The sequence below is a fragment of the Hippocampus zosterae genome, chromosome 1 (assembly GCF_025434085.1).
Source record: "Hippocampus zosterae strain Florida chromosome 1, ASM2543408v3, whole genome shotgun sequence".
Lineage (NCBI taxonomy): Eukaryota > Metazoa > Chordata > Actinopteri > Syngnathiformes > Syngnathidae > Hippocampus > Hippocampus zosterae.
In genome coordinates, this window is record NC_067451.1 from 11,594,032 (window position 1) to 11,612,437 (window position 18,406).

At 40.9% G+C, this 18,406-nt stretch overlaps 1 protein-coding gene and 1 long non-coding RNA gene across 2 annotated transcripts; one reads left to right on the top strand and one right to left on the bottom strand.

Annotated features, from left to right (window-relative positions):
• Window positions 1-5,914: 5,914 nt before the first annotated feature.
• Window positions 5,915-11,817, bottom strand: LOC127593271 (uncharacterized). Its single transcript, XR_007960370.1, has 5 exons — window positions 11,629-11,817; window positions 8,660-10,070; window positions 8,469-8,551; window positions 6,485-8,086; window positions 5,915-6,345 (listed from the first exon to the last, which is right to left on the bottom strand). It is a non-coding gene; the product is annotated as an uncharacterized LOC127593271 (long non-coding RNA).
• Window positions 11,818-11,887: 70 nt separating this feature from the next.
• On the top strand, window positions 11,888-16,777 carry hopx (HOP homeobox). The gene is made up of 2 exons (XM_052054154.1): window positions 11,888-12,164; window positions 16,485-16,777. The coding sequence occupies exons 1-2, from the start codon at window positions 12,033-12,035 to the stop codon at window positions 16,560-16,562; spliced, it is 210 nt and encodes a 69-aa protein (XP_051910114.1). The 5' UTR covers window positions 11,888-12,032; the 3' UTR covers window positions 16,563-16,777.
• The last annotated feature ends 1,629 nt before the right edge of the window (window positions 16,778-18,406 follow it).

Consider the following 18,406-nt stretch of genomic DNA (forward strand, 5'->3'; position numbering starts at 1 on the left):
ACCCCTGTTCACATATTTTCCTGATGTGGTGGAAAATGCAAAAAACAGATGGCTGGGTTTTAGAAACTGAGAAACAATCAGTTTTTTGTAATTGCTCCCCAGACAGGTGTGAAGCAAACTGACATTAAAGCAAAATGGTAAGCTGAACGTGGCCCTGTTTATTTTTAAAAGATGTTCTTAAAATAATTGGCAATTACTTAAGCATCGTGCTAATGCACCTAATTATAATATTTGCCTTGAAACTAGCATGAGCAACACAATACAACTGTGGAACCTTTTACTCATGACATACCCAAAATAAAACCGTTCGAGCACTGCCCTAATACACCAAAGTCAACCAAACAATAATGTTACCATTGACACTTGTGCTAATATAGCACAATACGTGTTCAGAACTGTCCAAATATACAGTAGTTAGAGTATTTGGAGTACCGTTTGGGTACAATTTATTCTATTCTCCTTGGTAATGCTAGCATTGATGCTATCACAACGCAAGAAAAATAATGGAATACTGTTGAAACACCATGCTAACAAATGCAATTAAACCAAACATGAAGGATTAATGCTAGCAATACAAAGTGTTTAGAACTGTTAACATTATTTGAACTGTTAATATACTGTTGTTTGTGCCTAATTCAATATCTTTGACTGGGTAATTTGTGGCAGAACACGTACAAAAACAGATGAAAAATGTGATTCAAGAGCAGTGTTAAGTTTGGGGCTACCTAGTTGTTTCTTTAAGATTTATTTAACTTGCGTAACAGTGCCTGTTGCTTCTACAAATTCTAAATCGGGACCAGCAGGAACTGATGTGTTAAACCCACGTATTGTTCATCCGGTTTACGCTCAATTCAGTCAGTGACTGTTGTGTTCATGTGAAATCCATTTTTTTTTTAAATCTGAGGACATTTGTGTTGAAATCGGGTAGTCAGATGGGATGGTTTCATCAGAGACTTGTGTAAACGTTGCACTTGACAGTTTTTGTTTTGTTTCTTCGAAGGAATCCGGGCAGTAACTGTACTCAGACTTAAATGTAAGCTATTTTGCCATCCCTGTCTGTTTGGGAGTGTCAAAGCATTTTCTTTGATGCAACCAAACAGCTCTCGAAATATATTGAGAAAAAACATCATTTTTCAAGGAGGATAAGCAGTTTTAGCCCTGGCTTTTTAAAAATGTGCCACAGTGTTTTGTCTTGAGATATACCACCACATCATTGTCTCCCATCCTGGTTACATAATTATGCCTGTGTTTTTTTCATCACTCCTTACTTATCGCTGCTGTTTGTTCAGCTTCCCTGCAGCCTGACAGCGACCCCGCCCTTCCCCATACCCCCCCCCCCCCACACACACACACACTTTTAACTTGTCAAAGAAACCTTGGCTGAGGTTTATTTGGCTTAGCCTTCCTCTCAAAACTGCCCGCACGCAGGAAACACTTCACAGAGAGAAAATACGAATGTGGCGCCGTGAGTGGAGACCTCAGAACCCCTAGCGGAGGTTTTCATTGCCGCTTTTCTCCTCTCATCTGCTTGGGCTTCCACCACAGAGCGTTCATGCCGACTAAATCACCAGTCATGTCCTCACTTCAGAAGCATGTCAAACTAAAAACAGATTGTTGTGTGTTACTGTAGAACATGCCGGTTGACTTCCAAGTTGTTCTTATTTTAAGATAAAGTGGCCCATAGGCAGTAATCTTAGGTCAATTCATCTGCTTGAAACCCTTTTAAACTTATTAAAATACTCTTTATAATCTGAAAGCATAAAATTAATAGGAAATGTAGTAAATATTACAGTGTCTGTATATGCATGTTCCTTTAAGAGGCGGGCCTGGTAGTGTGGCACATCAGTGGCACACCCTGCAAATTTACTGGAAAAATATTTGTCTAGATTCGATCACGTAATCGGAAATCAAGGCCAATCCCATATTTTCAGCCGATTACTATCGGCTGGAAAAGATCACCTATTTGAATTGTTTTTATTTCTCAAGTCAAGAAAAAAAAATGCTTACTGGATTTGAACCACTGACTTAGAGCCATCTAAAATGTTTTGTTGGGAAACTTTTATTCTAATTGAAAATAATTTGATGTGCGATCATTTGATGTGCTCTTTTGTTTTCTTCTTTGTAATGCACTGCCCAGGCATGGGCTCAAAACTCAGTACTGGCAAATACGTACTCAAAAAAAGTGACTTTCACTTGGGTGCAAAAAAATGGAATGAGGACGTCTATTAAAATAAATAGAGTAATCCCTCGTTTATCGCGCTTAATGGGGACCAAAACCACCCTCGATAAACGAAAATCCGCGAAGTAGCGACGTGGGCCTTTGCGCCTGAGCAGAGCGCACTAACACACACACACACACACACACACACACAGGCCAGCGATCCCACTGCGAGCAGCAGCCGTGCTTATGATTAGTAAATTAAGGATGATTAGACAATTAAGGATAGATGAGACCTGCTTTTGTTCTTGTACTCTTCTCTCTCTCTCTCTCTCTCAGCCACACACACACACACACACGCACACACTCGCAGCATCCTTAGACACTGATTAAAGATCAAAGAGTAACCCACCGTGATAAGACGCAAAGAAGATGCACAGCCAATCAACATGGCTTTACATCTTCTCAGCCCCCCTCACCCAGCATGGACTGTATATGTTGCTCTATGTGACTCACTGTTGTTTTGCTGACTTTCACTGCTTCTCACTGACTTTTATTTTTATTTTATTTCTTTTATGAATATGTTTCAAAAAATCCGCGATGCACCGAAGCCGTGATAAACGAACCGCGAAATAGCGAGGGATCACTGTAGTCATTTACTCTCATTTTTACTGCATTACTAATAAGTAGAAACATTTTACTTTTTTTTTTTTTTTTTTAATACGACTACCGTTTCCCCACAAAACAAGTCGGGCACATTATCCGGATTTAATTTCTCTGGCACACTAAGTTGATTGAGCGAAAAGACAGTCAGCACTGATAACTTTTGTAAACACTCTTGGTCATTGTTCAGTGTTTACAAAAGTCTTGTAGATTTGTGATAACACTAAGATCCGCCTCTTTTCGGACATTTGCGAATCACAGTCGTTGGCAAAAGAATAACAGGTCAAGTACAGTTCCGGTGAATTTAATTCAAGGACAATACATTGGGATTTAATCGTTAGAAACTGTTTTGTTTTGTTTTTTCAAACATTTGTTGAGCCACATTTTTTTAAAATTGAACTTATGTGCAATGTAGCTTCAATGAATCCATATTTCAGTTCTTTTTTCTCTTATTTATTATTATTTGTAGGTGGTACATGTTGGAAAAAGTTTGACAACACCACCAAGCTGAAATCTCAGAAGATTTGCTAACATGATGACTATGGGCAACCATAGTTTCCCCGGAAATGTTGGTGCAATTTTGGATGGGCTAACGTTGGGCTTTCAAAAAGAAAAAGTGGACGTAATAATGTGAAGCATGGGGGTGAGATCGATCCAAATAAGGAGTAAAAATAAATAAATATTAAAATGAGCTCCAGCAGTCCCAATGTGGTCACAATTTGCAGGCACTCAAAGCAAGGATTGGAACTTGGCTTGTACAAGTGACCTCGCGAGGGGACCACGCCACCTTTTTTCATGTGGAACATTTGAAATCCACCCAGGTTTTTACAGTCTGTTTTTTGTACAGTGACTTCGTGATAGCTTCCTCTGTTTTGTTTTGGAATCTGGACTATATGCTCAGGAAGTCTTTGCTTCCTTCTCAGGCTGGTCCATACATTTTTAGAGCTTCCTCAGAGGCCAAGTGAACATCCTGCAGCCCAAGAACACGATCTCTGAAAAATTAGCAAATAGGAAGTCTAACATCTTTACTTCATTAATGGTGAAATGCTCTGTCTTTGTTATATGGTGCATAAAAAAAACTAAAAACTAGTAGCGATGGAATAAAGACTTTTTTTTTAATCTGTGTCAACAAATATGTTAAGGGACTTATTAAAATTAATTGTTGACCAGCGTAATTTAAGATCTCCAAAGTCATGGCAACGCTGTACTATAGATCCAAATCAGTCCAAGTTTGTTGCTAATTCTGAGCTCACAGAAGTTGCCGCCTCTGGAATCTGCTTTTTCACTCCCAGATGTTCTTTTACGTGCGTGAGAGGGTGGGCGAGGTGGAACGGAGACAAGGGAGGACCAGGATTTGCGCGTTATGTAATGACCATGTGCTGCACTCCTTCTTGGAGCATGTGTCACCGGGGTGAGAACCAAAAAGGAGGTGGGGTGGGGGTGGGTGGTCTCCCAACGGCTTCCCCTATTCCCCACAGCAACCACGGACTGTTGCGCTTGTATCGGATTCTTTATGAGTAAATCTTCAATGAGCACATCGACTGTTTGTCCTGGATTGAGTCGTCGTTTCTGTCTGCTCAGCAGCCGGCTGCTTAACATCCGCCAGCCTTGTTCGACTGGCTTCTGTTTGCCAGGTTCACTTGTATGCAAATTAGGAGTAGATTTTGCCTGTTGACAAGCATGATTTTAAAAAAAAGTCATGAGGTGAATTTATAATAGGGCCACTGTTAAGTAATAACATTTTGAATACAAGCATTTAAATCAATACATTTGCTTTCTCAATTCAAATACATTTTGGTGGACCGGATGTGCATGTGACACTGAAATGTAGTGTTTTTTTTTAACTATCAAAAGCAGTCAAGTACATTTTTTCAAAGCCAGTCGTGGACTTGAAGCTGTATCGCCTGTCTGTTTTTTTAATCAACACTCGAAAACTCTTGCAGAAGCATAACGGCTTACATCAGGTCGCTTGCAATGGCTGTGAGGAACTTGACCCTTGTCCCGCCAAACAAGCCGTGCTTTGCGGGGATGTCTGGCTTGCAGCAGCATTGGGACTCAGTCGGGCTTCGTCACTGCCTCACGCGGGGTGTTTTACTTTTCCTCGCGGGAAACAAACCATCAAACCGGAGAATTGCAGTTTCTCTACGAATTGCGGGTGAACGCTGTGGTGCTGAAGTTAAACTGAAATGCTACTGTACGTCGTGAATGAACGGAAGCGTTTGAGGAGCCAAGTGCGACAAACGTCTGATTTCCATGTAAAAATGATCGCCCCCGCAAGATGTGCGAGTGAATCAGAGGAGATAAGAGCGAGTTCACTGCACGCATGGTTTCTTATCTGCTTGCCGCGCTGATGAGCGAGGATGTCGCAGTTGCAAATGAATGCGCTTGTCTTATCTTCGACAACAATTTGCCTTTAGCTGTGTTTGAAACAGAGAGAGGGGAAAAAAGCAAATGACAGTAATTTGTCAAGTACTCTTGTCTTTTTTCCGGAGTGGTCTACTTATATTTGTTTAGATTTTAACCTTTGGAGGAGGAAAAATATTTTTTAAAAGCCTTTTCAAGAAAATGACCCCAAAAAGTCAAATTTCGACCAAGTTTGCATTACTTTTTTTGTACAAAAATAATAGGCTTTTCTTATTTGTTTTAGACACCGAGGGTTAGTTGAATAAAGAAAAAATAAAGTGGGGCATCCCCCCCCCCACACTTTTCATTTGCATTTTTTTTCTTTTTGGGGGGTATTTATTTTTATTTTTTCACTTTAGTTTTGTCATTTTATGACTTATTTTAATATTGTATATTGTACAGTAAACATTTAGTTTGTTAAAGCATTCATTTATTACATTTGAGAGATAAAAAAAAAGATTTATGATCAAAATTTGTCGGAGTGTAGTGGATTTGTTTCATGCAAAATAAACAGTTGATGTCATGCAGTCACTGCAGTGTAACAAATTACAAAGTAGATGTTGAATGTTATTTAATTGACGCTGACGCCACACTATTTTAATGACCAATAAACCTACGGTATATAAATTGGTGGAATTCCGGGGTTGTCGTTGATGAGCTCAGGAATGAACACACAAAAACACATACAACTATTGCATCAACAACACAGCAAAGTGTTTATTCCTCACAAATAATCGAATACAGCAAGACAATATTCTAGGCAGAGCTCTGGGTCAGCAGCTGTTAATAACTGCGAAGGTAGCGAAGCAGAGTGACGCAGACATCATTCCTTTGACCCAGGCTTTAATACAATTCTCCAAAGAGGGTGTGTGTGTGTGTGTGTTCAGTCAGCCCTGTGGTTTCACCCCCTGTCGTCTGTTCCAGGCACAGCATCTGCCCTCTCTCTCACTTCTCATACACACCCACCACAAACAGTCCCTCTTTTGTTCTCAGAAACAAATTTGCAGTCATACATTTGAAACTTTGACCTGAAATAACTAGGATTACAAGAGGCAAAACTGAATACTAAAGCAAGTATATTGTGAATAACAAAGGCATGATGGGTTGGGGGACCCTCTTTGCTGGCCCCTTCTATGGTAGTTAGAATATACTTGGTGCAAAGAGAACAGCACGTAGGAATGCAGCAACATCCAAAAGTGATTGAAATTGCCGAGAAAACTAGAAAGGAAGCCGAGAAAGACATTTTGAGTCCCTTCCAACTTCCAAACATGTTGGGAGACCAATCATCAATAGGGTTATTGATGCCAGAGGCTTCTTTGAATTCGACCGAGAGGGATGTCAGGCCTTGTAGGCATCAGGGGCAGAGTTCTTAGGAATGTATGGACAACACGAGTCCCCAAACATGGAGCAGACTCCATTCTCCTTAGCCAGCAGCATATCTAGCAGCTTTTTCCTTTGGATCGCCATTAAGGAAGACGGGCCTAGTTCCCTCAACGGCGTTTGTAGTCAAATCAGCCAACCTTTGCACTTTGGAACGAACGGGATTGATGCGGTCTACAATGCTGAAATGATTGGCATGTTTTCAAAACATGCACTACCGTGGTCCACCAATTTGAATTCATTTGGAACCCTCCTGTGTAGACCAATGGCATCTATCCATGTATGTGGGTGAATTCACCATGGGGTCAAATATACGTCCGCCGATACTTCCGGAAGATATTTTTGCCAAAATGTTTCTGCGTCGCCGAGTATTTCATGTGATGGGTGTGGTTTGTTGCATTCGACTATTTTAATGACCGAGCAAGGGACACAGGAGCTGCGAGACACAGCACTCTCCGCAATAACTAAAACAAACCAGATCCGGCACAGGGCCCGATCTGTGAGGCATTCCCAAAAGGAGGCACACCAGGATGCGTCCCACGATCCCACATCCCTGCTTAAGCTGAAACAAGTGCAGTCATTTTTCAAATCGCTGCAATGCTAGATTTGTTTAATTGTCCACTGGAGAAAACACCAACACCAGGGTGGTACAATTCTATAGGGTGGATTATTTCGCATACACCAATAGCTTCTCTCGCTGAAGGTGGCCTTATTACTGTTTCCCTGTGGATAAGTGGGGGATATTTGTTTATACGATAATTTGAACAACTCCCAGGGGATCCCTCCCTGCTATGTCCACCCCCACGATGACAAATGTTGACTTGGACCCCCCTATAGCTTCTCCCATTATACTTAACATCACCGGGTTTTGAGACCGGCTGTAAATGCGCTCGAAACTTATCCGATCCATAATCTCATTCTGATTTTTCTGTGCTAGCAGACCACGGTTTACCTGTTTGCTCGGGACCCATAACCCAGTGTAATGGGTCACTTGTCCCCACGTCTGACACCACGGTCCAGTGTAACTCTTATGAGTTGAACACAGGTTCTGTAGAGTCTGATCAAAACACAGGTAAACATCCTTTTCCCGATAAGAACCGTTATATCCTCCACACTCAATCACGTCACACAAATCAAATATGTACCCCTTGTTTGTCCCATTAACATGATGTATTGTTAGTTGGTGGGGTAACCCACATTCAGAAGTGTGTCTAGCAACTCCTCTTGTGTGTCTGTCCACTTTTGTCGCTGTTTGTATTACTGAAATAGCCAACATAAGGCACGCAATCACCATTATACTTAATTGAATGTTTTTGTACTGTCGCGTGCCGGTCTGACCATCTACATGTGATACCATTGTGACCCTAACTTCTCCAGGTGGACCACCTTCCTTGACCTCGTCCATCTTGGTGTTTTCCACTTTCTGCTGAGGACTCTCAAGTAGGCGGATGTTTGTGGCAACTCTGGTTCACCTTCCGCCACCTGGAGAGACAAACTGTTAGCTTCAGCATGCTACTAACAGGTCTCACTGTGGTTTGTAGCCCCTTGTGTGTGTCACTGGAGATGAGACTTGTGGTAATTGTGGTGGCATCAACATTTGTCTCCCCGTCAGCAATTTTAATGGGGTTTACCCTGTGCTGCGATTGGTGGCTGGTCAAATGTGCAGGAATGCAACAGGGAGGGCTTCCAGATTACTTAAAACTTGAAACAAAATTTCTTCGAACTGCTCAACAGTAGCCATAGTCAATTCAGTGAGTTAGATCGAAAATGGAATGCAATCGGTTTTTAGAGGGCCGTAATACTTCCATCCACACCTTCATTCATTGTGTTGAACGTACAGCGTTATAATGCCTTATTTGCTTACCTTATTTTAGCGGCCGCCGACGTGGAAAAGTGTAGAACAATCAAGGCGTCTCTCGCGACTCAGAAGGTGGTGTCCCAACCAACCTGGGTGATCACAAACGAGGCGTGTTTAGTATTCCTTTCCCATCACGTCGGGGTCACAATTTGAAGACGGACAACTACAGTATTTAAATGACCAATAAACCCATATACCTTTGTGGAGTTCCGGGGTGGTCGTTAATGGGCTCAGGAACCCACGACGACGAATATCGCGTCAGCGACTTACAAAGTAATTCATTCCTGACAAAGTCTAAAACAGCGAGCCAATATTCTACGCAGCGCTCTGGGTCAGCATCTGTTGCTAACCGAAATGGTAGCAACCAAAACTCCTTTTCTTCTTCCTCTTCTTAAGAATTTTATGGCAGTTGGAAAGAAACGTTCAGGCGCATTACCGCCACCTATTGGTAAGGAGTATGCCGTATGTTACGACTTGCATTTTCTCACCTTCCTTCCACCTATTTCTTCCCACACTGCTCTTAATTCTGTGAATCCATCTTCCTTTAATTTCAGTACTCCACTGCGTTTGACATCTCTTCATCAATATCGGTTTAACTATCCATTGTACTTACCCCAATACTTACGTTTTGTTAGACTACACTGTTGCCTACTTCACTATTCTCTCCATCTTCTGGTTTCCCCAATTCCCTCGATACCAACAAGAGGTGGGACACAAAGCAAAACAACTATCAAGCCCATCATTTGTATTCTATGCCATATTTCTTGAATTTCCCGTACCATTTATTTCACCCTAATCCCGTAATCTCTCCTTGTACCTCTCTCCCCCAGTACCTTCTTTTCACTTATCATTTTTCTCCCAATATACACCAAAGTCAACACTTTATAAAAATCGTTACAACAAATTTCCATTCTTTAGTAAATTCACTGTATCCACTTCTCCTATTTTCATTTTGTATTTCCTTACTCAATGCCACAGGGCTACATTTTATGCCTTTGTCTTCCTTCTTAAATGTAAGTACTACCTTAACTTCCTCCCTACCCATCTTCCTTCTCACTACCACTCCATTCCCATCCAAACTATTTCTTTGCATACTTCTTTTAGCATTTTGACCCCCTTTATCTCCCTCATCCCGATTCTGTACCGCCCACGCTCTTGCCTACCACAAAACGACACCTCTTTAACCAACTGCATGCCATCCTCATGCTCATCAACTTCCCGCGGCATCCAAGTTTAGTCACAAACTAAACCTTCACACCAAGCAGATCCGTGGCTCAAGCAACTTTTTAATTCCCAGTGGAACATGAATTGGGATGTTTTTTGGTTTCCCACATTCTTGGGAGGGAATTTATAAATAAAACACAAAAAAAAAAACCCAACAACAACCTAGAAATCTCCTGGGGTGGTTGTTGTTGTTCCCAAATGAAGTGAGCGCACAGCACAGGAAGTGAAGGGTCATGACTTGTTTTATTTTTACTCAGGCAGGCCCGTCATGTGCACTCTCCATTGTGGACTCGCACTCGGGCTCTTATCATCACGTTTTGCTTGTTCCACTTCGAGGTTCTTCAGCAACACCAACTGGTTGCCGTCTGCCTCTCCATGTGTATGCTTGATACAAAGGCTCAAAATAAGTGATTGGATTGGCTTTTAAGATTTTGCCGTTTGTCATTGCATTTTATTTTAATTACTTTTATTCATGGATTCAGTTTTTTCTTTAATTTCTTCACTTATATTTTAATTGGCATATTTTACTTGATTTTTCCCTTTTATTTCAGTATTTATAATTTTTACAAATTATATTTTTGTAACCTTTGATTTCACTCATTTATCTTCATTTTTATTCATTTATACACTTTTGGAATTGCTGTCATTTCATTTTCCCCATTTACAGTATTTTGATTTTGCTTTTATTTTTATAAATGTATTTACTCTCATGTATTTTTTACATTTCATTGTATTTTATTTTTTCCACTTCATCTGAATTATTGTCAGATTTTATTTAATGTTTAACTTGAAGTTTCATACATTTTCAATTTTAAAAAGTGAAAAAATACGTTAGAAATATTTCATTTTAGTTCAATTTTATATATTATTTTTCTATTTAATTGACTTACAATTTTATCTATTCACTTTTAATATATTTCAATGCATTTAAACTGAACGTTTTGAAATTTTAGCATTATTTTCAAACTGTTAGTCAACTACTAATCCAAACTATGTTCATGAGCTGTAGTTGAAAAATGTGTGAGTTTAATTTGATATCTGCTCAGAGGCTAGACTAGAGGATAATGCAAAAGGCAACAACCTTGCACGTTTGTTATTCTATGACAGTTTAACATCACAAATGTTATCTAGCGTATATTTGCCATCGCAGTAAAGCTCTTCGTGTGCTAAAAACATCGTAAGAGCCGATCACCTTTCATATTGCAACCTCAGTGACACTTTTTAATGCTTTCCTCGCTATTGTACAATGTTTGGCCATCATAAACTGACAGTTTATCAGCACCTATATCCTGGGTTACCACGGTGACCAAAAGTATATGTGTGATAGACTAGCACGTGCGCCACAATAAAATCTCATTTTACTTGGAGTGAAATCAGGAAGTTGACGTTTTCACTCGTGTCAATAAGCAAATTGTCGTCATGGTAACATGAGGCTATGTAAATTTACAATGACAGTATTCTATTTTGGTAGTTCATATACGTACTTTTTAAATGCATTTATTTTTTGTCAAATCAGAGATGTACGGAAGAAGATTAGAGATGCACTCTTTTAAGGACCTTAAAAATGTATATCTGCATGTATTATTCCTAAAAACCGTGATCCTGGGTTTGTTTTTGTTTTTTGAGGCGGGGGCGGGGGCACTAAAAGGCAAATGGTTTTTTTTTTGTTTTGTTCTTTATGGGGAAGAGGGCGACTTCCTTTTTGTCTTTGCTATGAATTCTTTTTTAGTAGTTTTTTTTAATTGAACAATGCAATTCACAAACAGACAAGGATGTTGACAAGAACTAATTACATAAAACATGTAGAATACTCAAACATACAACTTCCTCAAAACCAACCTCATACGCTTCTTAAAAACGAATCTAGATCGTCATTGGTTAAGTCTACTCAGTAATTTGTCATTTGTGGGTCTATATGCAGTGCTCTTAAATGGCTACTTACGTCACAGATTCTTCCTTGGTTAGTCCAAATGACAGTCAGTATATGTAGCACCGGTGAAATTCAAACGAGGGAGTTGCAGTTACTTTTAAAAATAAAACTGAATCATCGAGTGTTATTCATTTCCAGTTAAATGACTTGTAACATCTCTGCATTGCGACCGCTCCAAGCTGTCACAGGAATGTTGACATCACTATCCGGGTGTCATGTCGTTGCTGACGTCAGAGCTCCGCCTCCACCAAAGGAGCGCTCCGACTTTCGGGACTCCCGCTCGGCGGCCGCCGGCGGGGAGCCATCACACGCGAACGGCAAGTCGTCCAAGAACACACAACCGAGCCTCCGCATTGTACAGCCCGCCCGCAGCTAACCCCCCTGCTCCCTCCTCCAGTCTGCGCTAAACCGACGACATGGATTGCATGAAGTTGTCCGAGTACCAGGCCAAAGTTTTGGAGGAGAATTTTAAACCTGGCAAGGTTCCCGACGCGACGACGCTCACGCTGGTGGCCGCCGAGTGTGGACTTTCGGAGGAGGAGACGCAGGTGAGTCGTGCAGTTGCGCGAGTGGAATCGCACATTACAATTCGACGATGTCTATGTCGATACTAACATTTAATAATTTAAATATTAGATTCATTTAATCATGATATTCATATTGTCAATATATTTTTATTTTCGCAAAAGTGGCACTCTTAAAAATCGTCTAGTGCTTGAATTTAGGTAAAATTGATTAATAAAAACACACGTTTTATTATAATTTAGTTTGTTGATAATAGTTTAGTAAATCGTTTATAATTAGTTCAGTGAATATTATAACAAAACACAATACATGTAGATGACAATATATATTAAAATACATGATTTTCATGCAACTATTATGTTGCTTTATGTGAATTGTATTTGTATTTCAGGAGAAGACATGATTATCCCGTTCAAACATGATGTATACAGAATTTAATCATAAAAATATGTTTTACATTAAATATGTATCACATTTTACACACTTAAATGTAACGATGAAAATATGATTTTGAACGTATTTGCATGTATTCTATTTCGTAATTATGCATCCTATGTAGTATTTGTTTCAACTATCCAAGTAAAAAGTGCCCTGCATTTCAAGTAATGTTGTGCAACCATTTTGGCCCCTGTGAGCTCTCTTGTGGTCAGTTTTGGAATTGAGTTTGGGATTAAAAAAAAATTGCACTGGAATGGAATTATTCTAGTCAGCAAGTATGAAATAGAAAACCAAAGAGGGGTGTTGATAAATTGGGGATACAGATTTGTTTGGATTTCAAAGCTATTTTCACATTGAAAAGGACTGTCAGTATCACAAAGCCTAAAAATATGTGCGGGCTGGCGGGGGGGGGGGGGGGGGGGGGACAAACAAAAAAGGTTTTGACAGGTTTTAACAAACATTTAACACCCTAGTAGGTCTAAAACCATTTAATTTTAACAAATTTGTCCTCCCTTGTAAAGATACCACAGTAATGTGGACACGTCCGGTATCACTCACCATCATCAACATCATATTCCGCCTACATCAATAATCAAGAGACATATTCGCAAAGTTGTTCTGGATAGACAACATATATCTGTTTTTCACTTTCACGTCATGTTTTTAAAACAGGTTCATCTTTCTGCAAATTGTGCATCTTTTTTTTCCATGCTAAGCCGACAAACCAGTTAGGCCAGGCTTAACAGCATTACCAGCACGAATCGGCAGCGTAAATAAACCTGAACTTAGCTCAAACCGCTTCAAACAACAAAGCGTGTGACGGAAAAGTGGTTAGGACTGCACGACTGTTTGTGTTTTATGTTGTGTGTTGTGTTTATTATTTTACTTTATGTTAACTGTTTTGTAAAGCGCTTTGTTACAGCTGCCGCTGTTGTGAAAGCGCTATATAAATCAGAATGTATTGTATTGTATTGATCAGACACTTGGCATTCTTAGCAAAAACTGTAATAAACTGAGGCTCGCCCAAGAAAATTTACCTGCAAATTTACCGACCCCTGATTTATATCAGGAACAGAAAAAAGGTCAATTCAAGATTGCATATTCACTTTAAAAATGACAACAATCTTGTACAAAACTAAAATTTGGGAACAGCTGCAAACCTCAGATGAGTCGAGAAATAAATGGCTTCAATTTATATGGTGGGAAATTCCCAAGTACAGTATATCAGAACCAGGATGCTGCTGTGTTTAGGCACATTTTTGTAGATTCTGACTTCTTAATGTCTCGTAGGTTACCCACCTCTCCCCACTAGCCGTTAAGTTTTTGCATTCGAAAAGTTATATTGCACTACAACGCATCACTAGCACCTTTGACCAAAAGAAAAGCTTGGCTCACGTTCAATCTGCCCGAGACATCTGGCTAGCAAAACTACATTTCCCAAAATTCTTAGGCACAGAAGCAGGAAGTAGTTGTCGTTTCATTATGATGAGAACATGGAAGCCGGCTCTCAATTAATTGCGGATTACAATGAGGACCCCAACGTAATTGGAAGGAATTGAATTAAATTCCTCCGGGTCGGGGAGGAGATCTTACCCCAAGTGGAGGAGTTCAAGTATCTTGGGGTCTTGTTCACGAGTGGGGGTAGGAGGGAACGGGAGATCGACAGGCGGATCGGTGCAGCATCTGCTGTGATGCGGACGTTGTATCGGTCTGTCGTGGTGAAGAAGGAGCTGAGCCAAAGGGCGAAGCTCTCAATTTACCGGTCGATCTACGTCCCAACCCTCACCTATGGTCACGAGCTATGGGTCGTGACCGAAAGAATGAGATCCCAGATACAAGCGGCTGAAATGAGTTTTCTCCGCAGGGTGTCCGGGCTCTCCCTTAGAGATAAGGTGAGAAGCTCAGTCATCCGGGAGGGGCTCAGAGTCGAGCCGCTTCTCCTCCACATCGAGAGGAGCCAGATGAGGTGGCTTGGGCATCTGATTCGGATGCCCCCTGAGCGCCTCCCCGGTGAGGTGTTACGGTCCCACCGGGAGGAGACCCCGAGGAAGACCCAGGACACGCTGGAGAGAATATGTCACCCAGCTTGTCTGGGAACGACTCGGGATCCCCCGGGGAGAGCTGGAAGAAGTAGCTAGGGAGAGGGAAGTCTGGGCTTCCCTGCTAAAGCTGTTGCCCCCGCGACCCGGCCCCGGATAAGCGGTAGATGATGGATGGATGGATGGATGAATGATTTGAAAAGTGGACAACCATCCATATGCAAGGTTCACCAGATTACAAGGTGTGTTGCGGATCTTTGAGAAAACTAAAGTGTTATAAGTGCGTTTTATGGCCCGGATGACACGGTATACAGTATCTCAGCGGTTTCCATGATTACTTTTGCAACAACACGGTCACGATGGTCGAGACCAGAGCCAGCTCACGTTTGGTATTTGTGTGCCGAAAAATCCAACGCTAGGTGAATTCCACCTGAAGTTTACTTTGAAGGGTCAAAACATAACGGGGTGTTGAACGCTTGCCTACCTCAAAATGCCTACTACCAATCAGAGCAAAGCGGTGTTCCACAGCACTACAATTAGAGTCAAGCCTTTTTTTCCAAACATTCATGAGAAATCCAGTGTCCTATCTGAAAAGGGGAATGTTGGACTTTTCAAAACCAAATCATCTTGCAAATATATCAGATGATAAAAAATGAATAAATAAAATGTGAATCCCCCCCTCTCCCCCTAAAGTAAGGTATGGCACCTTCCCTTCATATGTGTCTGCATGTTTTGGTGAACGTGTGAGAGTTATTATTGTAAAAAGTCACACATGGCTTACACGCGCACAGACGCGCGCGCACACACACATCACGTGTTTACAAGTACCTCTATTCATTGTGTGTGAGAGGGCTTGGTGCAGTCTGGGCGGTGTGCAAGGTTCACATATGGCACCTGATCAAAAGAATTGCCTTCATTTCCTCTCACAAAGCGTTTTTGGATGGTTAACAAAGCCCTCGTTGGGGAAAGTTTAACTCCACAAACACAGAGTAACATATAGACAGGAACACATATAGAAGTAACACACGAGGCTGCGCGCCACTCCCCATTTCACATAAACTGCTTTTACAATGTGCCGCGGCCTCTGTGCACGCCGACTTCGAGCCTCTTGTTTGGTTGGAAGAGTGGAAGCTGTAAAAGCAGTCAACTTTGCCCCGGTTATGAAACGGCGAGAGGCCCAAGAGCCAAGAAAAAAAATACATATAAGTGTACAATAAAAACTACTGAGAAAAATATACACAGAATATACTGTTACTGAATTAGTGCCTAGAGATTTACTGTACTTCCACTCATGGTATTTATATACATACGTATACAGCAGAGTAGTTTTCCAAAATAGCTGAATGCCAACATGGCTTTTCTTAGAGTCTTCGTGAGAAAACCTATGCACAAATATTGGGTTTTTTTTGTTGTTGTTTTTTTTTTACTTTTTCAAGAATACATATATTACTTTTGACCAACTGACTTGGGTTCTAGTTTGGACACTGACATAGATGCCTTAGAATCTGTTATTGACAATTTTGACAAACCGATTTAGATCCTACTTTAGTCTTGGAACATACAATTAGCTATAAACCAACATTGAAGCGCTGAAAAACTCGACCAAGTGATTTGGCACTTAGTCCCGGTAAGGGCTTAGGTCCACAGTCTTTATTTTGTCAAGTACCCTGCTGCATGTTTACAGGAGCCACTGTTTTGTTTAAAAACATTGTTGGGGGAATCACAAGTGCACCTGTTCTCAGGACTATTCATGTCTGTTACATCATCACTTCTCATCTTTCAGGTTGTGAGAAATTTGTTGTCAAAGGGGGGAAAAACCAGCACAATTGTCTTAACACCTCCCTCCGTCTTCTGTGTTCCCTCCAGAAATGGTTCAAGCAGCGCACGTCTCAGTGGCGCCAGGCCGAGGGTCTTCCGGCTGAACTGGGCTCTGTGTTGGATTGAGAGCCACCCCCAACCCATCATTCCACCCCCCCACCCCCCCTGCTCCCTCAACTCCTATTTGGACCTTTCTCCTGGAACTTCCTCTTCCTCGTGACTCTTTTCATTTGATCTATGAATTTATGGATTGTGAAGGTTCTTGTGTGCTGTTGACTATATAACCAATATGTTTACATGAAATGACAAGATTATTGTTAATAAATTAAGCGTTAACATGGCTACCCTGGTCTTTGTGTCGTGTTTAGGGGGCATTTCAACAGTTGTGGGAAGTAACTAAGTACAAATACTTTGTTACCGTACTTTTAGGGTGTCTGTACTTTACACGCTTTTTTTTTAAGTGGCAGGAGGAACCGAAGAAAGATTTTTTGTATTGCCAATTTTTCACGTGTCTGTCCTTTATTTGACCATTCTTTACCTGAACCCCCTTCATTTGAAATACGTACTTTTTACTTGTACTTTTTTCCCATGATGGGAAGCCACTAAGTAAAAATCCTATAAGGTACCACAGAGTATTATTTCTTTTGCATTGTACATTTAAGAGTAAACTTTTTCTTTTTCCTTTTAATTTGGTAAAGGAGTTGAATCAGTACTTTACCAAAATCTTGCTTTTACACATGAATCTTTACTTTTTCGTCAGTATCGAGTACTTTTTCCACCTCTGGTATTTTACATTTCCTCTGATGTATTATTTGTCATCTGGTGGGCCCGACTCAAAGGCTCTGGCCCATGATACAGACAGAAACACTAGCCGGACACTACGCTCGGCATCACGGGACAAACATGTGACAGGTGATGTCATTCCATTGTCCGCCTGTCTGGAAAAAGGATGTGAGCTCATAGTCGTGCGCTAGCTTTGGCACTCTCTCTTGGTGTACTGTTGATAAACAATGTACAACAATGAGCACTCCTTTGGACACTGGAGGTTATTGAAAATGCCTAAAGGGGGCATATTGTACATATGTAATTGTACGAATAAAAATGGTACGATACCATGAGACCGATACCACCTGACACAGCTGCATGAGAAAGTACCGCCCCCTCAAAACAGTGATTTCAACCAGAATTTTACAGAGACACCTAGCAACTGCGTGAAATTATGAAAAATGGCAATCCTTTATGTTTGTAACTACGGTTCATTCCTCTATAGCGCATTGTGAAAGAGTTTGTGAAGTGAGTTTAAAAGAAGGAGGGCCAGGGTCATATGGAGGTTGAGGTTTCCTGCTGAAAGTGCTTGCACAACCTGCTTGGCTGAAACCACCCAATAGGTACTTCTGGTATGCTGCTCATCAAGTGTGTGTTATATTGCAGTATTGTGTTAGTGCCACAAACCTGTGCCGAGTTCATTTGAAAATGAAATCTTTTGACTTGGAGTAACACTTGAGCAGAGTGCATAATTATGGCATAAACTGTGCGTTGCGGCAGTTGGTACAAAGTGTGTGTCATAATTGTGAGAACAGATGACGCGTTCATGGAGTTAATGGCGAATGCTGTGGAAAAAAGCTATGGACGTTCAACTTGACCCATGCAGTGAGTTAATGTCGCTCACAGTGCATTTCTTAGTTGTGACTATTTTGAAGCCCTTTGAGATCTCAGACTTGCGTTTGTTGTTTTAAGTTTGACGTGTCGAAAAAAGAAAAACAATATTAGTAGCAAAATCATTGTTGTGCTTGACATGTTTTTTCGCCCAAAAAATGTTTGCTCTCCTTTTTGGTCCGAAACCTGTTTTGGGTGAAACCAATCTATTACTTACTGCTTGTGACTAAAGAATTTAAGATAATTCTTTCTTTTGGTAGGTTTGGTGCTTATATCATCACAGAATACAATATTGGTTGGGACTTGAAAAGATC

What these genes read in the sequence shown, in the direction of transcription:
- hopx (XM_052054154.1), top strand. Translation starts at nt 12,033, where the DNA reads ATGGATTGCATGAAGTTGTCCGAGTACCAGGCCAAAGTTTTGGAGGAG. An exon ending in TTTCGGAGGAGGAGACGCAG is followed by an intron (nt 12,165 to 16,484) that starts GTGAGTCGTGCA and finishes TGTTCCCTCCAG; the next exon opens with AAATGGTTCAAGCAGCGCAC.